The sequence below is a fragment of the Hippoglossus stenolepis genome, chromosome 6, assembly GCF_022539355.2.
Source record: "Hippoglossus stenolepis isolate QCI-W04-F060 chromosome 6, HSTE1.2, whole genome shotgun sequence".
NCBI lineage: Eukaryota > Metazoa > Chordata > Actinopteri > Pleuronectiformes > Pleuronectidae > Hippoglossus > Hippoglossus stenolepis.
The window spans coordinates 19,241,172-19,268,211 of record NC_061488.1 but is presented as its reverse complement, the minus strand read 5'-3'; the positions used below and the strand labels follow the sequence as shown (position 1 = coordinate 19,268,211).

The 27,040-nt window shown below is 41.7% G+C and overlaps 2 protein-coding genes across 2 annotated transcripts in view; one reads left to right on the top strand and one right to left on the bottom strand.

Moving 5' to 3' along the window:
• The first annotated feature begins 11,144 nt into the window (after positions 1–11,144).
• On the top strand, positions 11,145–13,383 carry b3gnt7l (UDP-GlcNAc:betaGal beta-1,3-N-acetylglucosaminyltransferase 7, like). Its single transcript, XM_035159779.2, has one exon. It carries the CDS (start codon positions 11,414–11,416, stop codon positions 12,647–12,649), a length of 1,236 nt encoding a protein of 411 aa, XP_035015670.2. The 5' UTR covers positions 11,145–11,413; the 3' UTR covers positions 12,650–13,383.
• Positions 13,384–13,668: 285 nt separating this feature from the next.
• Positions 13,669–27,040, bottom strand: part of cep104 (centrosomal protein 104) — a 35,038-nt gene continuing 21,666 nt past the window's right edge. The window contains exons 14-22 of the mRNA XM_035159778.2: positions 26,223–26,423; positions 24,551–24,646; positions 24,252–24,339; positions 23,259–23,331; positions 22,947–23,055; positions 22,686–22,824; positions 21,317–21,384; positions 18,065–18,152; positions 13,669–15,695 (exon numbers count right to left, since the gene is read on the bottom strand). Of these exons, the coding sequence (XP_035015669.2) occupies positions 15,565–15,695; positions 18,065–18,152; positions 21,317–21,384; positions 22,686–22,824; positions 22,947–23,055; positions 23,259–23,331; positions 24,252–24,339; positions 24,551–24,646; positions 26,223–26,423 (993 nt within the window). The 3' untranslated portion in view covers positions 13,669–15,564. The remainder of the gene's footprint in view (positions 15,696–18,064; positions 18,153–21,316; positions 21,385–22,685; positions 22,825–22,946; positions 23,056–23,258; positions 23,332–24,251; positions 24,340–24,550; positions 24,647–26,222; positions 26,424–27,040) is intronic.

Genomic DNA, 27,040 nt, shown 5'->3' with positions numbered 1-27,040 from the left:
GAAAAACATACCGATACACAATTTTACGAAAACCCTTAACAATCAAGCCCCTTCATATATCAAAGAGCACATAACCCCATATTATCCAAATAGGTGACTCTTGTGATTCCAAGAATCTGTAAGAGACTTTTTGATAAAGCCTATAGTTAGTTCTGGATCAGGTGAGTCCTGAACCATCCCTACCTGATGGTGCACAAGTGTTCCTGGTGTCCCTCTCGTTTATTTATTTATTTTCAAGAAAAATATATACATTAGTTGAGGAATATAATTGTAAGTTGTAGCTTTAATATATCAAGTCAAACATCTGCCCTCGTCAAAATGAACAGGATTCTATTTATTCCTCTCCTTTCTCCAGGCGGTCGAGTCGTAGCTGAAGAGTTTCGCTCGCAGGAAATCGACGGTCAGGCTCTGCTGCTTCTCACCGAGGATCACCTGGTCAGCACCATGAACCTGAAACTGGGACCTGCACTCAAAATCTGTGCCCACATCAACTCTCTGAAAGATGTATGAGCCTTTAACATTCCTACTCGGGACCAAGACTAAGAAAAACAGTTTTTCGGGCTGATTTCTGATTTCATTGGTTAAAAGATGGAGCAGATCATGAAGTGATCTGAAATCCTGGACGCACAGATTTTCCTGAAACCACTGCCACGGATTTCTCTCCTGACACCTGCAGCTGTTTCCAGTTGTTGGTCAGATTGAAGTCCACTCAGAAACATGAGCAGTTTGATTCTATTACCTCTGGTCATTCCATCGTAGTGATTGTAGCTCCACTTATCCATTTGTTTCAAAATGGTTCCAGCAAATCTTTGTATCATTTGTAAACAAGTGATCAACTTAAAATTGACATTGTTACAAAAAGGTTGCTGTGTGATCTTCAAGGTTTTCAAAACAGATGGTTGCCTAATGTCGTGATTTTTACATGTATCATCAGCAAAACAGTTAAAATAAATATGAAAACTAACTGATGACGAGGTTATTTATTGTTACTGTTATTGTATTATTGTCATAATTAATATATAAATAAATCCAATAGTAAAAATGTAAGAAACATTGTTTGTCTTGTGTTGCTGTGTTGTTGTGAACAGTAGCACACTAAACCATTCACACTGATGTGTTTAACTCCAACACTGTGTTAATTGATCAGAGCCATGAATCCTGTATCTATATTCAGAAAGACATACACAGGTAGATGTTACCTTACTTGTTATATTTATTTACAAAATTAAACATATTTACAAGTAATAATATTTTGGACAAACTTTTATCTACACATCCCTCTCTTCTTTGTACAATGATTGTCTGCTGGTTCAGGAGTTTGTCTTTGTTCTAGACCTTCACTGTCCCCAGCTGCTGCTCCTCTCTCCTCCACATCCTCTCAACAAACTTCAGCTCGTTCTCTCTCTCACTGAGCTTCTTAAAGATCGAGTCTGCTGCAGCTTCACCTCCTGCCTCCTCTGTCCGACCTTCAGCAGGTTGACCTGCTCCTTCAGAGCCTGGTTCTCCTTGTCCACCTCCTTCTCTCTACTCCAGCTCGTCTCTGCCTCCACCTCTCTGCAGCTCAGTCTCTCAGATCGAGTCTGCTGCAGCCTCACCTCGAGCGTCTCTGCCCGACTCTTCTTCAGCTCCATTTCTTTAGCCGTGAGCACGGCCAGGCAGTCAATGTAAGCGTTGGTTTGAGCTCTTCTTTCCTTAGTAGCACTCACGATGAGCTGGTTCTTGTTTAGCAGCTCATCTTCAAGCCTCCTCTGTCCAACCTTCAGCAGGTTGACCTGGTCCTTTAGAGCCTGGTTCTCCTTCTCCACCTCCTCCTCTCTACTCCAGCTCTCTTTTTTCACGAGACCATCCTTTTCTCTCAGCTGCTCCTGCAGCTGCTCCACCTGCTCCTTCAGAGACGAGGTTCCATCTTTGAGAGCCTTAATCTCACCCACCTCTGTCAGACTCTTCTTCAGCTCCTGTTCTTTGGCGGTGAGTAAGGCCAGGCAGTCAATGTAAGCATTGGTATGAGCTCTCCTTTTTTTGGTTTCACTCATGATGAGCTGGTTTTTGGTCATGAGCTCATCCTCCAGCCTACTCTGTCCAACCTTCAGCAGGTCGACCTCCTCCTTCAGAACCTGGTTCTCCTTCTCCACCTCCACGTCTCTGCTCCAGCTCGTCTCGGGCTGAGGTGGCTCCTGGTGCAGACTTGCCTCCAGTGTCCCACACTTGGCGTGACACTCAGTGAGCTCGACCAGGCAGTCCATGTAGGCTCTGAAGCGATTACGTCATTTCCTGGTCTCTTTTTTCACGAGACCATCCTTTTCTCTCAGCTGCTCCTGCAGCTGCTCCACCTGCTCCTTCAGAGACGAGGTTCCATCTTTGAGAGCCTTTATCTCATCCATGGCTCGGATGAGTTCGGCTTTGAGGCTCGTCACAGTGTCTTGTTGTTGCATATTTCACAAGAACTTCTTCTTGATTAAGCACGGAAGAAACTCCAGTTCAAAGAGTTGATTCACAGTTTCCTCTCGTCTGTTCGGTTGGTTGTTGACTTCTTGTCGAATAGTAGTTGTCGAGGATTTGTTCTCGCAAGAATATTCTGCTCTCGTCTGGATCTTGGCGCCAAAAAACGGTTGTCTGCAGGTGACAACATGAAATAGTGTTTAAGATTTAGGTGAAATTGATCTATTGACAGACATTCAATATAAAATAATTGGCACAGAGAGAGAGACACACAGAGAGATGGCTGGTTAGAGAGAGAGAGAGAGAGAGAGAGAGAGAGAGAGAGAGAGAGAGAGAGAGAGAGAGAGAGAGAGAGAGAGCCACCCTCCACCTACCCTTCACCCCACCTTTCATTATTCCAACAAACACAAAATTAAGATGAAATTAGTAGTGTATTTAATTCAGCCAATTTATTGAGGGCCGTCTGTAGACACCAATGACTTATTGTATTCTGAGGTTATAGATACATTTATATACATTTGAAGGGAAATACATTTAAAATATCAATTTAAAACTAGGGCTACGTTGTAGCACTAACGGGCCTGAGCACAGGCATTTTGAAGCCTGTTGCGGTTAGTGGAGAGAGCGATCAATGACCAAGCGCACGTCTCCGCGTTGCATGTGTTTTGCGCACTGCGACAAGGACAAACGCTTCACTTCCTGCGTCCGTCGAGCGATGTCGATCCTTGCCTGCTAATTGCTCATTACGGTCCACGCTATCAATTGCACATCACACTGTGAAAATTTTATGTAAATCGAATGATAGTTGTAAAACAAAGCTTACTTCCTGTTGCCAGTAGGTGGCGCTATGACACTGAGGAAATATTGACACAGAGCTGTTCAGGCTTGGACTCTAATCATGTGACAGAAGTTTGGTAGTGATAGGACTATGCACACTGGAGTTATGACAACATCGTGTCCTTTGGCAAAGGATGATCCTTCGCCGCACCGCAATGTTTACACGGTTTGAGGAAATGTCACAATTCTGACCATGATCCAATGACTTGTCTCAGCTCATTTGAGCTGTATATTGTTAAGCAGCCAGGAGCAGTGCATCAAAGTATAAAACATGTCACTTCCTGTAGCCAGCAGGTGGCGCTGTGATTTTAAGAAATGATTTCTGTGTAGATGTCATCAGGCCGGGATTCTTGTCTTAGATGTCTAGTTTGGACTCGATTGGACCTTGTACGTCCGAAGTACAGAACCTCATGCTTTGATGGCGTGTAATCATACTTTGATGCCACGCCACAGTCACACCGTGTGATGAAAAATCGATCTTTGACTTAGTTTTTATCTCCATCTTGTTGTGATGACACTCATCTCAATTTGAAGTTGATCAGATGAAAGCCCTGGGACAAGTTCGTCAAAGTAAAAATGCATTTACAAAGCAGAAGTTTTGTAGATTAGAAGTAGAATCCATTGTTTCACCTACATGTGCTGATCTATCCAAGGAGCGAGGGCCCTTTAATACTCCTCGCACCTTTAACTTTACATTGAAGTTCTTAAACCATCATCACAAATACAACTTTTCATCACTGTGTTGGGATAGAGTCGTGATTGCCATTTTGTGTGTGATTCAAAGTTTGAAAATGGTCTGTTCATGTTTGTTTACAAGGGATATTCTATATCTTATCCGATATATTAAATCATATAAACTCTTGTTGCTTTTTACATAAGTGAGATATAAAAAATATGTTGCAGTTGTAATATTTCCATCTTCCTGGAGAAATTTAACTCCAAAATTGAATTAGTTGAGATCTCAAATTTCCTTAAAAATTAAGACAAACACAATCAAGTAACACTGTATCGATTTATGGTGATAGTCAGCAGCAACTGTGTCTTATTCTGAAAATATCTGACAGTTAGATGCTTACTATCGCTATTTGATCACCAGCCATAATGAGGTCACTCTACTCTGCCTTATACAGCTTGTTGGAGCTAAGTTCAGGTGAAGGTGCAGATGGCTGATGAATTAAAGGAAGAAACTAAACTTGCACCTGTGAAACAGTGAATTTTCAGCTTGTAAAACAGCAAAACTTTAGTCTCAGTGGAATAAATCCTGAGAACAAATTATTCGATTTTGAATCTTTTAAGAATTGTTTTAAATATGGGAGGGAACTGGAGCACCTGGAGAAAAGCCACAACAAGACTTAAGTCTGAGTGGAATAAATACTGAGAGCAAATAATTCCATTTTATACATTTTATTCATTCTTATAAATGTGGGGATAACAGGAGCACATGGAGAAAACATATTTAAATTTGAAAGTGAAGCTATCGGAATAACATCATCCACCTTTTATCTCCGGAAGAAGGAAGAGAACCTTGCTCTGAAAGAGGAGAAGACGCCAGGCTTTTTGCACAGGCGTCTTTTCAAAGAGGAGCTAATTGATATCTCAAGTTCTGGATCTCTTAAAAGAAAGGAAACCAATAGCATCTCTGGACAAGGCCACTTCTTACACAACTCCTTGAAAATGACCTCGTCAAGGATTGTGTTGGGGTTGAAAGTTGAGTCAATGTCTTTGACCTCGGCCCATATTCTCTCCAGCAGATGATGACTTGTGTCTGTTATGTCGACATCAGTCCGGGTCACCTTTGCCTTATTATAGCTTCGTGTGATGAGCTGGTCCAAGAGAACACTGACATACATTTTACATCTGTCTGCTGCCAGCATCTTTACAATCTTCTCCCTGGAGTTGCTGTCTGATGATGCTGAGTTCTCCTTTTCTTTGCTGACCTCTGATGATGTTGACTGCTTCGATCTTTTCTCCTCAATGCTGCTGACCACTGCTGGTGTTGACTGCTTGATCTTTATTCCCACTGCTGCTGACCTCGATGATGTTGACTGCTTCAATCTTTTCTCCTCAATGCTGCTGACCACTGCTGGTGTTGACTGCTTCGATCTTTTATTCCCACTGCTGCTGACCTCTGATGATGTTGACTGCTTCAATGTTTTCTCCTCAATGCTGCTGACCACTGCTGGTGTTGACTGCTTCGATCTTTTATTCCCACTGCTGCTGACCTCTGATGATGTTGACTGCTTCAATGTTTTCTCCTCAATGCTGTTGAACTCTGATGATGTTGACTTCTTCGGTCTTTTCTTCCCTCCGCTGCTGACCTCTGATGATGAAGTCTGCTTCGATCCTTTCTCCTCAATTCCGTTGAACACTGCTGGTGTTGACCGCTTCGATCTTTATTCCCACTGCTGCTGACCTCTGATGATGACGTCTGCTTCGTTCCTTTCTCCTCAATTCTGTTGGACACTGCTGGTGTTGACTTCTTCGGTCTTTCATTCCCTCCGCTGCTGACCTCTGATGATGTTGACTGCTTCGATGTTTTCTCCTCAATGCTGCTGACCTCTGATGATGATGACTGCTTGTTTGTTTCCAGTGAGTCGATGGCCAAAAAGCCTCTGACACCCTTTTTGTGTGGCAGTTAACTTGGTTGTTCAGCCACCAGCTTATCAAGGACAGAAAACAAAACACCCTGGTCTGAATTTCTGCATATATGCCCCTGTGTGCCTTAGGAACAGCCACCTTTTTCGCTGCACCTGAACTAATGTCTGAATTCCTTCCAGGTGCGATGTACGCATAGATGAGATCTGAAAGCTGTTCTGTGAATACAAGAACCTTTTCAGATGGAGGCTTTTTCAGTGTTGGGAATGCAGAACTTTCATTTCCACCTCCCGGCTTCTCCTTCTCCAGAAGCACAGCGTCAATATTAGCCATCAATGACTGTATCGTCAGCCTCCTATTGACTTTGGTCTCCTCCTTGAATTTTTTCGCAACCCCTGTCAGTATTTGAAGCGTCCCTGCTGTGGCAAAAGTCTTTATGAAAAGACTATTGATCGTCCTCATTCCTTCACTGATTGAGAGGTTTGGCTGTGGAGATTCCTTTCCATTTTTGCTTTCCTTATTGATTGACTCAATAATTTCATCTAAAGCCATATCAATCTCTGGAGAAAACGATGAATTGAGAAAGAGGCTGTCATTGAACTCATTAAAGAAGTCTGTGATGTCAGTCAAACTATTGTTGATTGTTTCCTGGACAAGCATCTTCCCACTGTCCATACTGCTTGTTGTTGAACCTCCCTCTGAGGAACTACCTGACTTGGAGCTGACTCCTGAAGAGTGGGAGCTTGAAGAGGTCCTACACATCCGAATGGGATCATCTGAAGCATCCTGTTCCTCTGAGGAAATGGCCCGACTTCGCCTGCGCGATTGACACTCGAGCAAGAGTTCGATTTTTGCATCTGCCTTTAACGTCTCGCAGGCATAACAGATCATCTTCTGGACTTTAGCGGGGTTAATGAGGCGGGTTGGTATAGGCTTCTCAGAGCTCACACAGGTGGAGCTTGCAGACAAGGTGGAGTTGACAGTCTTCGTCACCTCCTCTACAACCAAGTCTGTGAGCTTATCCAAACTCTTAGACTTTGTTGTGCCTGGTGAAAGACTGTCGTTGAGAGTGTCGCCCAGAATGGACCGAACTTCTTCCTCAGACAAGGGTGCATCGGGACATCGCTTTGCAATGGCATTTGAAACGGTCGTCATTAACTTCAGCAGAAGATCTGCCAACATAAATGTTGTAGCTTCATCCGGTTTGCATGACTTCAACAGCTCCCACTGCTCTGCAGTGATCTTCGTAAAAAAGGACTCGAATACGGGCGGACAGTCTCTACCTCTATATCCATTTGTTTCACTCTCCGAGTGATCTCCATTGCGACTGTTGTTTGTTTCAATGTGTGTTACGAATTGTTATTTTCGCTGTTCAAGATGTGTTTTCCAAATTCTCATGAAAAATCTCTTATCTTCTTTGTTCTACCAATTCGCTGGTTAGTGCAGACTTCTTATTTTTCTGAGATAAAGAGCATCTTTAAAGAATAGGAAGGGAATTGAAGCAAAGGAGTTTAAAGGTATTGAAGCAAAGGGGGTTAAAGGAATTGAAGCAAAGGAGTTTAAAGGAATTGAAGCAAAGGGGGTTAAAGGAATTGAAGCAAAGGAGGTTTAAGAAATTCCAACAAAGGGGGTTAAAGGACTATGATGTGACTAATAGATCAAAGGAAACCATAAACTGTTTTGCCTGCTGCCGTCTGGCCGACGGTACCGCAGCATCCGGGCCCGCACCACCAGGCTCAGAGACAGTTTCATCCCCCAGGCCATAAGACTTTTAAACTCCTCCAATCTGCAATAACTCCACTAAACCAGCACCTTAGCATATTTGCACTATTGCACATAATTGCACTATTGTTTTTTTTCTTTAGGTGTATATATATATTTATATATATATATTTTATTTTCTATTTTTAATTTTTTATATTCTATTTTATATTATTTTATTCAATATTTTTTTGCTTGTAATATTCGGAGCATTGCTATAAGAGAGCCTGTGACCCAAGCATTTCATTGCCAGCGACTGCTTAATGTAATTGTTGTGCATTTGACATTAAACTCTTGAATCTTGAATCTTGATTCCACTTGGATCGACCTTGTATTGCAGTACCTCTAGGAACGGTGCACCAACTCAGTAGATGGCAGTAATCAGTCCAAAATACTCTGTTTAATCTATGACAATACCATGACACAAAGAAGTTTTTTTACAGTTATCTTCTGGGATCACATGATCAAAGTCCCTTTCCCAACATATTTTAAGGCCCTCCAACTTTGGAAATGTAAATAAATATAATCATAGAATTTTGATGCTCCCTTATTTTTGTGCTCCATCTTAGGTGAGAGATCTTCAATTCCAGTTGTACCTTGAAAATGTGTTTATTTGAAATACAGCAATGCCTAATTTAATAACCAATGCCTAGGTACACTGAGTGGAACTAATGCAGTCCCATACAAAATGCCATATATTATATAAATATTGTACGATTGGACCTTGTATGTCCGAGATACAGAACCTTGTGTTTTGATGGCGTGTAATCAAACTTTGATGCCATGCCACGGTCACACCGTGTGATGAAAAATCGTTCTTTGAGTTAGTTTTTATCTCCGTCTTGTTGTGATGACACTCATCTCAATTTGAAGTTGATCAGATAAAAGCCCTGGGACAAGTTCGTCAAAGTAAAAATGTGGAATATGGCCAAAATGGCCACTAAATGCAAAATGGCGGGCTTCCTGTTGTGTTTTTCGTAATGCCCCTTGAGACTTTTTTGTATGACTGGTCACGATACACCTGGGCTACGATTTTTGTGAAGATCGGTCAAAGGGAAACCTAGGGGCTGCGTTCCAGGGGGCACTGGTGAGCCATTTTGCCACGCCCATTTCAAATCACTCCAGAATACGTACATTTTCACCACTTTCTAATTTACTGCAAACTTTAGAATATTTTTGAGCATGTTGAAGCCCTCAAAAAGCCCCTTCTTTTGCCTGAATAATAATAATAATCCTTTCAATTTCAATAGGGCCTCCCACCGTCGGTGCTCGGGCCCTAATGACGAAAAATCGATCTTTGAGTTAGTTTGTGTAAGCTATTTTATTTAGTGACTTTATTGTTGAGGGTTGATGTGTAGTTCCTGTTGTAAGCGGGTTGTTAGTTGGGACTCTTATTTTGAAAGGGGGTTTTAACGGAAGAGGGTTCTGTGAAGAGGAGAGTGGGGAAATGTGACGGGCAATAAACGGGTGTGATGTCCCGAGTTCATGACCCTCTCTCGTGTTCTTTTTCGGCCTAGGCCTGACATATAAGACAACAAAACGCTCAGCTACATTTGTATCTCCATCTTGTTTTTCAAATTGCACCTCTAGACTTTTTTGTTTGTCTGGTCATGATACACCTGTGTATCGATTTTTGTGAAGATCGGTCAATGTGAACGCGTTCCGGGGGGCGCCGTTGAGCCATTTAGCCACGCCCATTTAAAATTAATCCAGAATACGTAAATTTTCACCACTTTCTAATTTTCTGCAAATTTTGGTAAGAATTTGAGCATGTTAAAGCCCTCAAAAAGCCAATTCATTTGCCTGAAAAAAAGAAAAATAATAATAATAATAATCCTTACAATTTCAATAGGGCCTCCCACTGTTCGGTGCTCGGGCCCTAATTATAATGGAGAAGAAAATAAATGATAAAAGAAAACGAAAAAAGTGTATTAAACTCATCCTCATCAATGTGATTTATAATAACAGTAAATAAGGAACCATTACTATCATCACTACAATGGATTATTTTAAGGGACACTCGTCTTTTACATTTTCTCTGATGACTTGTTCTGTGGTTCCAGTCACACGCAGTGATGAACAGGTTCATGGTTAAATCAATGTAAATTTGTGGTTTAGGTTTAACTAAGTGTGAGGTGACAGAACGGATGAGGAAGAAGAATGTAATTACAAAATTATGTCCGCAAGATGGCGCTGAGTGCCTTTAAAATGCCACCCATATGAACAACATGTATAAATATACATATATAAACATGCTATTTACAAATACTGCAGAGAAACAACAGCACTATTCTTTATTTTCAAATAAACTGTTATTTGAGTCAAGCCAGATTTATTTTTATAGCACGTTCAAAACAACAGGGGCGGAGGCAAGGTGCTTTATAATTATGGCAAAGTATAGATTAAAAGAAAGGATAGGAAGTGCAATGATAGAATCTAAATATATGAAAGAGGTAATAAGAAAATAAGGTGAAAAAAAATAATTAAATAAATCAATGATATTAACATAAAGACATAAATTAGATTTAACGAGGGATTAGACAAGGAGACTGAACAGGAGACTAAAACATGGGGGCAACAACAGAGAAAAGCTCATGATTGTCCTTTAATTATGAGAGAAGAGAGGGGGAGTGAAAGAAGCTGTTGTGTGGGTGACCTATGTGACCTGGGGGCAGAATGAGGAACCAAGCGATCAGTGATCTAACAACGGGCGAGACCATATAGCCCTCGGGTTAATCATAGGACCAGTTACAATTGTTCATTGTCTAAATAACACCAACATACGTTCCCTTTGTTTTTGATACAATTCTTTTACGAAAGTTATGGGAAGTTTGACTGTTGTTCCACCTGCAAAGAATCTTCGATTCTTTTGGTCGAATTCTATAAATATATACATCTCAAAAACAGACCCCCCTTTTTTAAATCTAAAAATGAATAGAAGGTGTTTTCCAAAATGTTGAATAGTGAAGATGTGCTCTTGTACACAAGTTTTGTTGAATGGCAATATTTATCATGTTCTGTGCTGTATTGGATGTGTCTATAGTAGCCTATTACACATTTCTAATGAATGTGAATTATTGTATCATTGTTTCATTTCTATTAAGTTCTAGTTGTGGCCTGATTAACTATGATTATTAGCATATATGTTATATTGTCTTTGGCCTATAGGCTGATATTGTTTTTTAAGAAAGAAAGAAAGAGAGAAAAGACAGAAAGAAATCTGAAGTTTTTATATTGTATTTTAGAGAAAGAAAGAATCTTTATTTTGATATAGTTTTTTAGAGAAAGAAAGACATACAGAGTTTTGATATCGTTTTTTAAGAAAGACAGAAGGAAAGAAAGAAATAACCAAATTTGTATATAGTTTTGTATCGAAAGAAAGAAAGAAAGAAAGAAAGAAAGAAAGAAAGAAAGAAAGGTGTTTGCCACATGCAGATGAGTGTGATGATGATGGGGGGAGGAGATATGTGGCAGTGGGGGAGTTGTGGGTGAGAAAGACGTGGGTCTGTCCTGCAGCTCACTTCAGTCACTCACTGAGAACCTGCCCGGGGACACGCACCAGGAGGAGAGGCGATGTGTTACTCCGCAGCGCGGGGACATGGGCAGCAGGGGCCCCGGGGCCACTCCAGTGTCAGCGCTCTCACGTAGCGGAGGACACACCTTGCGGTGTCCACCTGAGAAGGGGCAGCGGCGGTGGTGGACTCCCCTCGGACACACTGCTGTGAAACACTATGAAGGGTCCCGCTTGTGAAGGTCTCTGCGGGGCGCAGCGCTGACAGCCATGGATCACCTTTTCCGGAGGAAGCGTCTCGGTCTGCTGAAGCCGCTGCTGAGCCTCTCTCTGGTCTTTGCGTCTTTTCTGATGATCCACAAGCTGAAGCTGGCGGAGAAGGACGGGCTGGGGGTTAAACACTCAAGGGACGCAGACTGGTGCGGCTCCGGTTGCTTCTCATTCAAGAAGGGAGACGTGAAAAGTGCAGTGGGGAGCTCGGACGCCCCGGTGCTCCACAACGAGCTGGACGCGCAGCGGGTTTTAAACGGAACTCCTGCGTCCTGGGACGCACAGGTTCTCAACTGCAGCGAGGACGCATCCGTGAAGAAGCAGGACTGGTTCCGGCGCCTGGACCCGAGATTCCACCAGTTTGTGCTGCACAGACACTGCAGGTACTTCCCCATGCTCATCAACCACCCGGAGAAATGCGCGGACGGAGACGTGCACCTCCTCATGGTGGTCAAGTCCGTTATAGAGCAGCACGACCGGCGGGAGGCCGTGCGTAAAACCTGGGGCAAGGAGCAAACCATCGACGGGAAGAAAATCAAAACTTTGTTTCTTTTGGGGAGTCCCACGACCGGCAAGGACACCAAGAACCTCCAGAAACTGATCGAGTACGAGGACCGGATCTACGGGGACATCCTGCAGTGGGATTTCATGGACACCTTCTTCAACCTGACCCTGAAGGAGGTCAACTTCCTCAAATGGTTCGGCATCTACTGCTCCGGCGTCCAGTTCATATTCAAGGGGGATGACGATGTCTTCGTGAACACGCACAACCTGCTGGAGCTGATCGGCTTCAGGGTGGAGGAGCGCAAAGAGGCCGACCTGTTCGTCGGGGACACCATCTCCAAGGCGATCCCCATCCGGAACAGGCAGAGCAAGTACTACATCCCCAAAGAGCTGTACGATAAGCCGTACCCGCCTTATGTGGGCGGCGGGGGGTTCCTGATGTCCTCCGCGCTGGCCAGGAGGCTCTTCGTGGTCTCGGAGGCCCAGGAGTTGTACCCCATCGATGACGTGTTTTTGGGCATGTGCCTGCAGAAGCTCCGCTTGGCGCCGCAGATGCACCCGGGCTTCAGGACCTTCGGCATCACCCGGCGCAGGGTGAGCCCCATGAACAGCGAGCCTTGCTTTTACAAAAACCTCATAGTGGTGCACAAGCTGAGCGCGGTGGAGCTGCTGAAGATGTGGAGCGTGGTGCACACGGAGGACCTGGTGTGCGCGCAACGGACCTCCGTGTGACTGTCAGGTTAAATCAACGCAAGCATATAAAAGGACCAAAGCTGAACTGAATATGTACTTTATATGTTGCATCGTGTGGTCTTCACACATGACGATCCTTACACATTTCAATGAATGGAATTGGGCGGGTTGTCACCAGGCAAACAACTACATCTATATAAAATGAATCCAGTGGTTGTGCAGGGTGGATTTCCTCTCCACCACCCTATGTCTTGCTACTGGGATTTTTACATGTTGGGAAACCACTACCACACAGTGTCCAAACAGTACAGGAAGGCCTCTATAGGTTTCTGATTCTCTGTGCCATCTCGAAGTGGAGTCTCCTGGTTCCAGTGTCTTAAACCTGACCTCCAGTGTCCTCCCAGAGGCATTGCCATGAAATAAAAGACCCGACTCAAGAGAAACACTTGTTTCAGTTTATTGTGATTTTTGTGACTTCAGGATGTCCAAGATGAACTGCTCGGACTCACAGCACGGTTCAAACCAGCTCATTCATAGCTGAGTGATTGTCTTTAGAGGGTATATTTGAAATTGTAAAAAAAAAAATCTAAATGATCTGAATTTAAGTTAATATATTGTTTTATTTCACCTGTTTTTTTTGGCAAGTGTTGATTAACTTGTGTTTGATTTTCAGAGACAGGCCAAAAGAAAACCCCAAAGAAACTGGTCTGTAAAACTGTGGATTTCTGTATGATAGTGTAAATAAAGCTGGATCTCTCTGTCAAATTTATAAATACAGAATGAATGGGTGTGTCATTGGTGGCCAACAGCTGGAGAACAACATATCACCAGGAAATGATTTCACTGCAGATGAGTGGATATTACTTCAACAAGTGTGTGTTTGTATGTTCTTTGTGTATCATAGGGTGTTTCACCAGATTTCTAAGGGCTGACAGAGCTTCGTCTCGGGTCATTTTAACACTTTGGTAGAAATAGGGACAGAAACCTTCAGTCACGTGAAATCACATCTGCAGTGCAGCTTTGTGATGCTTTTTAAAAAAAAAACAAATACACTCACATTTGCAGAAAAATAGTCATTTAATGCCAGAATGTATTCATAACACAATTAAATATCCACTGTTGCAACAGACTACAGAAGCATGTTAAAGCCAATATGATCGATTGTCAAATTAGAAACCAAATATATACTCCGTTATGTATCAGCTACATTGGAATAGTTTAGTTGTTTGTGTAGTAATACAACAGTTGATGCTATCACACACACATTTTCCATACTCGTATCATATATATAAAAATCTGACACCACTTCAAACCATTTTTAAAAGTCAGTTCAGAGACTCACAGACGTTTGTTATTTCTGCGCGAACTGTTGTTGAACCACAGATATATTACAATCAACACTGTCACAGTCCTGTGTAGTACATCAGTAGTGAGAGAATAGCAATCATATAGTAACTTTCTTTCTTTTTAAATTGGAGATTGTGGTTGAAATCAGTTTAAAGCCATCGAAGCACTTGAAATTGTGCTGGTCAGCCATTGTCACATCCAGCAGAATACGTGCTGATCTAAATCTTACATTCATCTCCATCTTTTTTTTTTATTCTAAAATTCTGTTAAGTTGAAAAGGTCTACTTTGTCTCTCACTAGAACAGTAAAGCACAGAAACGTGCCATCTACTCAGGATTGTCAGTACAGGCATTAAGATGAAGAATAAATTAAGTCTTAATTTCAGCAGAAAAGAACGAATCGTCCCTTTGGGCAAAGTGCTGCTTTAGTCCTGAATGAAATGACTTGAAAAGAAAAATGTAAACAGATATCAGAGTGTGCAGCTGACGGTAAAGCTACCCCACGTCCACAATGGCTTTAGGACCGAAGCATTGTCTGCTAGAATGTCTCAGAGGAAAGAGTCCTGTGCTTGTAACTGAAGCTCGTTCCTCCTCTCCTCTCATTACTCCTTCAACAAGCAGAGGAGCGATTCCACGTATCAGACAGCATCATCGTCTGTGGCTGAGATTCAGTGATTGATGACATCATCACTGAAGAATTGATTGATGCCACGCTGTCTATGGAAAGTTCCCAACTTAAAAGCTTGGGAACGTTTTCTTTAAATCCTTTGTTCCCTTTAGGCTGTTTTGACCACCATGCTCAGACACCACTATTGATGAAAAGTAACCTTTTTGACCATGTTGCAATAAAAAGTTCACATTCAAAGCAACATTAACCAGCTCGTACACAGCTGTAAATCGGAAAAACATGTTCGTTTACAAGCCCGTGAAAACAACTGTCTTGGGTGTCACTGTATTTAGCTTCGTCAAGACTGAGAGAGTAACCCTGATGATGTTACGCTGACGTCATGGAGATGATCTCAGCCGGGGCTCGGGGACAACGTGTTTATTAGCAGAAGCCTGTTCTGTGAGCTGAGGGTGTGGAGCTCGAAGGACGTGCGTATTTACCAAACAGACGGGGTATAACGAAGATATGGTGGCTCGTTCTGACGGTTCCCTCTCTGTTAAAACAGCAATGTCAGTGCATTTACGAGACACCGCAGACTTTAGACAAAAGAGTCCAGTCATCTCTTCTCTGTGTCGATTCTCTGTCACTGGTTAATACATGACAAGAATTTAAGAAGAGTTAATACGGTAAATCTACACACTGTCTGAATAAGTGAATACAATACCATGTTGTAATGCCAGTCTGTACATAAGCTGATAAGACAGATGTATTTCCTTTTCTGGTAGCTTTAAAAAGTCCTAGCATATTGATGGCTTCAAACAAAAGCCTGGCTTGGCCTTTAAAATCCTATTGCATATGTCAGTGAATACATCTGCAAGCCGTCCTATGCCTTTTCTAAAAGTGCTTTATTCAGGAGCATGGGAACAGGGACGCGTGGAAGTGGGGTGGAGTGACTCAAGTGATGCTGGGATGTCCCCAGAGGTGCTTTTGTGGAACCAGCTTCATCGCTTCCCTTGCGAATGTCCTCTGGCCAGAGGAGCCAGGGCTGGGATCCGACTGCCTCTGCCAATAGGTCTGCCTCTGGCCCCAACCGACAAGGCCTGCTTCAGCTTGGCTCCTCCGACAGCCCTGCCTGTACACACACACGCACACGCGCACACGCACATGCACACACACACACACACACACACACACACACACACACACACACACACACACACACACACACACGCACAATGATACTCTTCCAGTAAACCATTACAAGAACATTGAAGAAACCCCTGTGTTCTGACACTATGTTAACCATCAAACAAAACAGCCTGCGTTATCTGTTATGTGACTATAAACATGAAGGTTTCATGACATCAGGAGATTTGTACTGTGAGGTCACTCAGTCTATCACAAGGTTTATTTAAACCTGCGGGTACAGTAAGATAATAAGTGTGTACTGTCAGCCTATGAGTACAATCAGAAAAACGTCAAAATCACAGACAGAACAGTAAACAGATCCAGAGGCTTTGATCAATACTCCATTTATATTCAAGTATGACTTTCTTTATTTGTATACGATTTTTGATTAGAATTTTTTTTATCGAATAATAATTAACTAATTTTCTCTTCTATAAGAAAATACGACACATGTAATGAATGTGGTTCCTTTTAATGCTGTCATCTATTAACTCTATTGATTGTGTGATGAGATGTGATCAGAGTGAATCATCACCTTTACCAAACTATTTCCTGGGGGAAATCCCGATAAGTAAACACATTCACTGCAGAGCCATTGTCCCTTTAGATACACACCAGACACACTCTGGTCCCCGTCCAGACAGAAATACAATTTTATCTCCACCTGCAACAAAGCCGTCTCACTGATCATCTTTCAGGCTCGTAGCCACATTTTGTCTGACAACAAAAGTCCTTTGTTGAGGTGCACAGACAAACTGTGGTGGGAGGATGACAAATTGGTGGTGAGTTCAAAACCAGCCATGAAAAGTAAGAGAAAGGTTGACTGAAAACGTGCCATTAAGGGTAAGTAGAAAGAGAAACTGGCCGTTGTGAAGACTGGTAAAATGCCACTAAATCAGAGTACCGAGAACTACAGCTGGGATCGTCATGTCGGCAGAATTAACAACTTTGAACCATGACAACAGTGAAAAATGTCAAAGCAAACTCACTCTCATTTATGTCACTGTGTGCACCTGCTCATCCCGACGAAACGTAAGGACTTACGTGTGTCCACGGTTATTGAGTTTTAAGGACTTAATGACTCAGTCAACCTTAATCCAACCTTCCTGGATCTGTAACAGTGGAAATGTTGCAAGTGGACCATTTGAGTACCAAAGATTTAGTAATAATTTGTTGGCATTAGCATTTAAGCGAAGCTCTCAATAGATGATGGGAGATTTTGATAGTTTGATTGTTTCTGTTTAACTGTCCTCGTCTGTGATGTTGTCACACAAAATTCCCTCATTATCTACTCACCACAATGCCGATGGAGGGGTGGGTGGAGTGTTTGAATCCACAAAAGACTTCTGGAGATTCAGGGGTGAACAGTGTTGCATTCCATACTGCTCCTGTGCTGTCATCCAAGTGTCAAGCTTGAAGAAGTGGTCACAAGTTACTTCAGTTGTATTGGATTTGGCTGCAACGCTGTTTACCCCAGAGACTCCAAAATTGTTTTGTGGACTCAAACATCTCACCCACCCCTCCATGGGCATAGTGGTGAGTAGATAATGAGTGATAATGACTATCCCTTTAAGATTTCAGCCTTGCACGATTTAGCGCCACCTGTAGTGCCTGGTGGTAACAACAGGTGTGCTTTAATAACATAAGGTCCAGATTTGGCTCAAAACGACACTGTTGTATCTGTTTAGACAATCAGACAATCACACTAACAGGATTCATCACGCCATGCCTTCATATCTAAGATGACTGAAGTGCCCATGGAACAGCTTTTGTCTCCTGCTACCACGTGTGTGTATGCAGAGTTTTCTGTGCACTTGAGCAGAAGGATTCAATTTTAAAGACAAAATTCTTGCAGTAGCAATGAAAACTGCTTTATACAGAGGCAATTACATAACGTGAATACACTGTTGCTAAAAACAGTCAATCGTGTCATATAATGAAAATCGTAGAATTATGACTTATCCGTTGTCAGTATTGGTCTCAGAGTGTGATAATGTTGAAGACCAGCACTCACTGTAATATGTTCTTGAGATATGGCTTGACTGTAGAATGTTTCTGTTATTAACATTCTGCATACAGCCACTACCATGACTGTGAAATATCACTAAAAAGGGATACACACACGCCCACTACATCAGCCTCCAAATTACATCTGGCACCATTATTGCACAACTCCTCCTGTGCTGTGAGGCAGGAAGCCATAGTGGAAAAGCAGCAAAATAAAATTTCACCAACAAGCATAGGCACTTTCTATAGCTCTCACACTCGGCGTTGGGGATGTAGGTGTGAGAGGAGGGCGTATGAATGCTTTACCTTGTGCTGGCTGGGTTCTCTGGGACACCGCAGTCCTGCGTGAGTTTTGTTTACAGCCCTCCCTGCCCATGAGGTGAGCCTTCCAGGCCTGGAACGGGGACAAAAGTAGCTCAGTGAGTCCGCTCCTCATGCCGGTACCCTCTCGACTGGGACGACCACGGGTGACTGTAGGCCCAGTCAATGCCCGAATGGCCGCCCTCCCTCCCACTAACACTGCCGTCTTTCATTGGGTCTGTGCTCTGGAGCTCTGGCAGCGAGTGTGACTTTTCCGTTAGTTTCTTCTTCTTCGCCAAATTTTTAAGGATGTGTGAGGTGACAGACTGCATGTTGTGATTCAGTTTCTGAATGAGAGCGCAGATGAGTTATAACTCACAGTAAATCTTGATATAATATCTTAATCTCTTATACGTACATTGACACATCAGTGGTAAGTGGCTGAACAGCAAACCACTCAAAACTGGAACGCAACATGGTCAAACTTTCATGTTTAATTATCAATGATTTCTTTTTCTAGGATTAGCACAGTGGCAGTGTCTCACAAGAAACAGATAATTATTTTAAGGCTTAAGTCTCAGAGATTCTAGATTCAGTCTTGTGTAAGTCAGGTGCACCTTTCCTTGTACGTCGAAATGGCTGCTGGTAAAGAGGCTGATTTAACACTCAATCAATGCAGTGCTCTGTGTGGCTTTAGAATTTTCAATATGACGTACATCTGACCACAGCCAATCAGTGATTTGTATAAAATGGCAAAAGTAAAGGAGATATTTTATTAAATGTAGCCCACTACTTCTTGTAGTCCTTGTAGTTTTTTACCCCCCAAGAAGTCTGCTGTAACCACTTGAATTAACACAAAATACTTTTTCCTCTCATTCTTCTCATGAACTCTATGCAAGTCAAACATATATGCCAGGTTCACACTATGCGATTCAGTCGCAAGTCGTAATGTGTGAACTTAAGAGGCTCACCTACTGCCAATAGATTTCTCACAAGCTAAATATATAGACAAATCAGAACTACAGCCAATCAGAGCTCAGGACGGGCTGACCTGGTTTCTCCTAGTGAAAGATTGTGTAGTGTGTGGCCCCCTGTCTCTAGTCAGTCGTGTTGTATTAAGTCACAATCACTGCCAGACTCCCGTTCACAAGACAAGAAGTCGTGTCGAGTGAACTGCAGAGCGATCAGCCGACTTTGAAAGACGCTTTAGTGTTTGGTGTGTGTGGGCAAGATTTTCAAAAAGGACCTTTGTTTTTATGAGAGAACGACTGTTACTTTGTGATTACTATTTTTGTTCTATTACGTTGCTCACACTTTCCTTTCAAACTCAGCAAATCAGACAACAGGACTGACATCATCAAACTTTACCAGCACACTTACTTACACCCTCAAAATCAGAGGCAACACACAGCCTATCAAGCAACAATAAAGTTCCAATCCGAGGTACCAGTGGGAAGAGAGGCTCCTCTAAAGACGAGTTGCATGATTCATTAGACTCGGCAATGACAGAGACAGAGGAAAAGACAAATGAGAGGAGACACGGTTGTTACATCTTTTAGCGGTGCAGTCCACATTCATTTTACGTTTCTCCGTCACACAAAAGTGGACAGACACCAAGCATTAGGGACGGATGAGCGGCCTCAGGAGAGCTGAAATATGAGCATGGTTAAAGTATGCAAGATAAGAGTAAACTATTGTCTCTGTGTAATATAAAACATAAAGCTTATAGTCACTGAAAGCTCATATTTTGGAGTTACCCACTTCGATGGCATTTCCTCATTCATCTGTTCTACCTGTTGAATAATAAAAATGACGTTATCTGCAACTTCTTCCTGTTGAAGGTCTGAGGAGAACTGCTACTACTGCTGGAAAACAATTTGTCCAGTGTTTATAATTTGTGTCAAAAGAATATCGTTTCATCAATAAATAGCTAATCAGACTATTATTATCTTTACTTCTCAGTTTAAACTAATAGAGCGTAACAGCGACTGCCCACTTTTAGAACGGCTCTGGTTCCGGAAATAAAATTCACATTAATATTCTCCACTGACGTTTTAGAAAATCCGTATAAAAAGATTTTTAACATGGAACCACGCCGACCAACTACGAGAGGAATCATGACCATAAAACATTTGATTCGGAAAACGGAAAAAAGGCAAAGGTATGCATCTTCTCGAATCTAAACTTTTAGTTCATATAGTGTTGCAATATATTGGAGTTAGTAGTTAGTAATATTTGTGTATATAGCGTTTCATATAGTGTTTATAAGTCTACATTGGATGGTTACAACATTATGACTGATAATCAAAATCTCTATTCAATAAATGAATAGGATTTTTTACTTCCGGGTCCACGCTGTTGAGCGCTATAGGAATGTGAAGAATGTGATGGCATTTACTTGATCTCAGCCAGTAAGAACAAAGGCTTCTCCTTCCTTTGAAGTCTTTAAAAGGCCAACAATGGTGGTGTTTTACCTCAACACCTGTTTGGTGCTCAGGCCTCATATTAGAGGCTTTCTAGTTTCTGTGTTGATATAAAAGAGGGAAAATAGAAAAGCACACTGAGTGAAAACATTTATCGAACTTCACCTTTACCACATTCAGATTCTTTTTCTCTTTCTCATTAATTTGACTTATTAATAATCTGGGAAGCAACTAAACAAATCTTTGTTTATTGTCCTTTTTTGTTACCTCCGCCAAGGAGATTATGTTGTCTGTGTTCGTTGGCTTGTTTGATAGTTAGCAGGATTACACAAAAACTACCCAATCAATTTGAAATATTGTGGAGGGGTAGGGCATGACCCAAGGAAAAACACACACAATTGTGGTGTGGATCTGGATCAGGCGGCGGATCTGCAAATTGTGTTTAACTTTCTTTAACATTGTGAGATATTAGACATTTTTCCAAATTTTCCTTGATTTCTCGGACAATAATTCATAAGATCTTGATGAAAAAAAACGGCATTTTTAGGAGACTATTACTGTTTTTATGAGTGTGTGCAGTGTGTGCAATGCAGATCCACATACAAACCTGGATATAGTGAATTTAAAAGTTGTTTCACAAAGGGACTGTTGGGCCTTGGTGGAGGTATGCACTCTCATTCTAGTTGCTTATGTCGCAGTAATCGGTTTAGGGTTAAGGTGAGGGAACACTAATTTTCCTAAATCCAACCATAGCTACACAGCAGTAACTGAGATGATGGTGACAGAACTGGTACAGCTGGATCTCCTACATGGATACGTATCTTATACGTCTTACCTCCTCCCCAGGCATGAAGTTGTTGTGGCACAAAGGACAGTGGTTGGAGCCTTTACCGGAGATGGGAGCTGAAACAGAAACACGACACCTTTAACCCATTATACAATTACAGCAAAAGACCCCTTAACACTCTAAAGAAAATTATGAAATTACACCACTGAAGGAGAACAGTTTAAAATGCAATATACCTTGGAGGAATGGGAGAATGGTAAACTATCTATCTCAACTTACAGTTCACATTTCTAAATACTAATTATCAAACTTATCAAGAGACCCGAGACAGACTTGAAGTTTTGGCAACACAAAAGTCCACTGCAGCTGTTAATTATTTATGAGAACATATGGCTGATGTAGTGTAAACCTTGTATTGTCTGGCTTTTTATTGTAAAATCATTCAAAGAAGCTGGTTCTCATAACACATATAATGATTAAGTGAGCTTCGCCCTCAGGTTAGTGGGTACATCAACATTAAATGGCCATTCCTCTTGTAAAAACAAACAGCAGATGCTCTAAGAGAAGCTGGCCTCACCTTTCAGACACTAAATAGTGGTAACAGGGTTTGGTATTTTGCCCAGACTCTGCTGAAACCAAAAACTTGGAAAAGTACTTGAATGAATGAAGAGCATATCTTCTGGTGTTTCATCATGTTTTTTTAGGGGCTTTCTTTGGGGCCACAAATATATAACTGTATTTATATTTGAAGCATATTCACATTTACATAGTTCAGTGTCGCTGCTTTTCAGAAATTTAAGAATAGATACAAAATAAAGATTTTAGACACTTTTGGGAGCTTTCTTAAAAACAGCAAATAACCTTTTTGTTGAACTAAATGTAATTCAATTTTTTTTTACTTATTCAGCCACCAAACACACACTGATGCTCTTTCTCCAATGGAAATCAGATATCGGCCTTTTTCACATCAGACATTTTGATGTCACAGTAGGAAAAGCACAGGTGTAAATAATAAAAATAATAAATTCCATTTAGCTGCTTCAGTTATCGGGGCCATGAAATCTGAATTGTGGCTCAATGTCACATGGACATGTTTTACTGGGACACTTGACCTGAACAAGTGCGTCCTTAAAACATTGTTAAGAATCATAGTGTTTTCATTAATTTAGAATGAGCCCTTTATATCTTCGTCAAGGGCCGGTGCTCTTCCACGGAGGCAGCCATGTTGCACTGCCACGTTTCTACAGTAGCCCAGAACAGACAAACCAAACAGTGGCTCTAGAGTTTACCCTTTGTGTTATTATGTTACCTGAAGGCCACCATAGGGACTTCATACTCAGGGGTTGGTTTCAATCTGCAAGCTCACCATTAGATCCCACTAAATCCTACCCAATGGTAAAACAATGACAGAACTCACGGTTGCAGGAAGGACCCTGGACGTGGCGAGTTAGATCTTCCGAAGCCACGGCCTCTGAGCAGCTCGGACATTGGCCGAACTTGGAATTGCTTTCACATTCACCCAGTAGATGCTCTGTGAGGCTGGCTATCTCCACTACCTGTGAACACACAGCAGAAATACACACAATGTCTTCATGCTGTATTACTGAGGTGGTGGTTAAACAGATTTTGTTCAAGAGGATTACAAGAAGTGATAAACCTTCTGTGAATGTGAGTCTACCTGTCTGCATTCACTGCAGCGTCGCAGCATAGGACAGTGTTTCCAGTAATGAAGGTCCAATCCATCTTCTGTGAATGACTCGTCCTTTTTACCACAGAATATACACAAGCTGAAACAGAGCATATAAATGCTATCACATCGGATCAGATCAGATCTCAATCAAGTTAACACTGGAGAACGAGCAGACAATGAGAAGACTACACAGTAAACACTCAAATTTGACTGGGTTAATATGCTAAAGCCCAGAGAATCACATTGATTTCACATCACATGTTCTTTTTTTAAGCCTCCATTGAGTTATGTGTTACTTACTTGTCCAGACAGTTGCTAGATTGTTGGACTTCTGCTCGGTCTGTTATCTTGTTCTGTGGCACTTTGCCGCCAGCTGGAAATGAAAAAGACAGAATATGTCACTTGTCAAGACATTTGGTTTCCTACATTTAAAGGACCTGACGAAGATCCCACTTGGGATGGAAACGTTGTTTGAATACAATTCTGTGTGGGACGGAGTGGCGTAAGTGTGCAGGCTCTTTTTGTTTTGAATCGCCTCAGACTGGATTGCACCTTGTAATGTGGAATTAGGTTTTTTCTTCCCTCTCTCCTTACATTTCAAGTACCAGCAAAATATACAGAAATTATACAAACTTTACAGAATAAAAAAAAACATTTAAATAAGGATCAGACTTATGGTAGACTTGTAAACAGGTCATTCCCTTATGTCAAGCTTCGAAGATGTTAGGGCAAAGGTAATAATACATCACTTAGACTAAACTACACAAATTAAAACATTGCAGTTGGATGTAATCAAAATTACAGTTGTAATCCACAAGCTGTAATGATATTTTTTCTGTTTCACGGATACAGCCCTGTAATTCCAACAGGTTCATGGTAGAAATCAGCAGTTCCCTTAGTGCCATGCCTCAGGTATTATTAAATTGTCTTGCAATGGATGTTTTGTTTCAAATGTCTATATTACACATATATTGCAGTTGATTACAGACAGTGAAACAAATATGCAAAAGTGCAAATGTTTCAGTCCATGTTGGACTTTCCTCAGTGCAGAATGAGGCTTGGTGCACATGTAAGAGGAGCCTATACACTGTATATGGTGAATCAGTATATTCATGGCTCATTCTGTACTGAGGAAATTCAGCATTTAAAGGCTTACGTGCTCGTATCATATTGCTCTTTTGTACCAGTATCACTTGGTGCTTTCACACAATCCAGATCAGACCTAGTGGTGTACAGTATATAAATATGTTATTGCTTCCGTCTACTTATTTTACTTATTTTAAATGTACATACTTGCTTTGGCAGCTTTTTGGGACTCTTTCTCAACTCTAGGGGTTTCCTTCTTGGCCATTTGTCCCTTGGTGCCCTCCTTGCCTCTCTCCTTCACAAGCAGACAGAGACGTTATGAGAGCAAAGCAAAGATGCTGTCACAAAAATAAAACTCTAATAAACTATGCACAGTGAATTCAGACAAAGACGTTTTTGAGAAATGGTGGAACTCCCAAGACTCAATTCCGTGTGGAGCCATTAATACAAATTAGCAGCCATTACGAGAGGTGATGTCATCGCAGTCTAAAGGCAACTCCACCTACTGTGATCTCTTTCAAGGCAGCCAGCTGCTCCTGAAGAGAGTGGATCTCCTCCTTCTCCTTTTGCCCCTCCTGCTGACCACCTCCCTTCTTCAACGTCTGGGGGGAAAAGTGACACACCATCAGCCGCTTAGTCAGAATCATTTTACCATGACTATGTGTCTCCTGTCACTCTCTTGTAACCATTTCGGCGCACATCACACCAGCTTTCATTTCATTGTTGTCATTATACTTTGAAAGCTGCACAGCGTAAAGCTCTCGGAGCCGCAGTGATGTGGTGTTGCTGGGTTGGCAACAACTGTCACTACGTCATGGGAAGACAAGGTCTCTTATAAAGGCAATGAGAAATTAAGCTCAATCACATGGAAAACAATATTGCACTATGCCAGCTTTGGACCACAGGCTGTCCTCCTTACTGGTTGCATTGTGATGACACTAGTACACAGCAACAAATCCATCCATTAACTATAAACCACTTATCCGTTGAGGTTAGTGGGGGAGCTGGAGCCAATCCCAGCCGAAATTGGGTGAGAAGCGAGGTACACGTCAGCTAAATGTAATGTAATGTAAATGTAACACCCTGGACAGGTCATCAGCCTATCACAAGGCCGACATACAGAGGGCAACAACCATCCACTCTCACATAACCTAACCCAAGAGACACAGGGGAATATGCAAACTGGGATTCGAACCAAGAAAATGTGAAAAATTGCAGTTTGTATCATACCTATACAATCAAATACAAAATAGATATTTTTGATAATGACCTCACCTTGAATAAGCAGGTTATATAAATAAGAAACACAGTTATTCTAGTCGTGTTTTTTTGCAGTTCAGGAAGATTGGCATGGTTTTATCCAGAGAGATTGTCATTCATGCTTTCATTTAATTTCTCGTTTGGATTACTGCAATTCTCTCATCACCTGCCAGAGCAAACAGAGTCTACATAAATTACAGCTCGTCCAAAACGCAGCAGCCAGACACCTCACCCAAAATCTGCTTAAAGAAAGCACATTACTCCCATTTCAGCTTCACTTCATTGTCCTCAGCGAAGGCCCTGCTCACCATTCCACAGTCGCAGCTCGTGACCGGGCCTTGTTTTGTTTGTTTTACTTTTTAATTTTTAATTTTTAACTAAAGCACCTTGTAACTGTGTTTTAAAAGGTGCTATATGAATAAAGTTTATTATTGATACATCACAGGTACGGTACATTTGTTTAACCGTATAAGTAAAAGACAGACAAGACTGCCTACGAGGGCTTTGGCAAAGGAGGCTGCAGAGAGAATTAGCTGGTTGTGTAACATGAAACTCCACCTCCTCTCAGTTATGACTGTTAAAAACCCAAAAGACATGATGTCATATACTCTCCTCCTAAAAGCTGAACTCTTTTCGGCAAGACAGTGATCCCATCTGTCTTGTCTAACAGTTTCTCTGTCCACCTACCACCTGCTCCCATTTGAATACAAAAATCAACACTGCCCTCGGCCCAGCAGTTTGATATAAAACGTTTAAAAACACACATTGTAGACACTCATATACATGTCAGAAATGTTACATTTTGTTAGATAGAAATGAGGGATTTTTGTTATGTATAATATCCCCCCTTTAAGTGAGGTGGATGTCGAGTATCAATAAAAGCTTAATTTGCAGTCGAGGAAAAAAATGTAAACTTGCCTGAGTCTCTACCAGCTTTCCGTCAATTTTGGCAAACCCATCAAAGAGTGTTTTGTAGAGGAAGCTGTTGCGTTCAGGATCATCGCTGCGTGGAAGGTAGCTGAGAATGGCACTTCTGTGCTGCTGGTACATGGATAAGACGATGCGCTGCGCCGCCTCTCGAACCGGCGGTGAAGTGTGCTTCAACGACACTGCACAGAACTGAAAGAGGAGAACAGGTTTGAAGCCAGAATTAACTGCAATTCAATGCAATTTCACCTCTGGTCTGAGCTATTAAACACAGACACAAGATTCAAGCAAAAACACAAGAAGGAAAAACTTTCAAAACATAACATACTTTGCACTTTAAGATAAGATAAGATTAGATGAACTTTATTGATCCCTTGCAGAGGAAATTGACTCGTTACAGCAGCAGCCAGAATGCGATAGAAAATGGAACATATGATATAGGCAATAAAATAGAAAAAAAATAAAAATAAAAATAAAAAGAGAACGTAAGCACCTGTGAGCATTCAATGGAGAGTGTTTTCAAATTGTATTTGGTTAATTTCTGTCTAAATCTCGGCCAAACGAGGGTGACTGTGGGTCCTTAAACTTTTGGCAAACACGGGATCTGAGGCTTCTCTTGATTTACATTTTTTTTAATCTAATGTGATTGGTCGACACTGTCTCAGGTACATCCGCCGTCACTGAGTTGCTTCCGCTGCCAGCTGACCAGCAAACATATGGCGACTTCAAGGGCAACAATCACTTTCAACGGCAAATCCGGTAATTTCTTTCCAAAAACACCCTTTCGCAAGAAAAAAAGAGGATAAAGG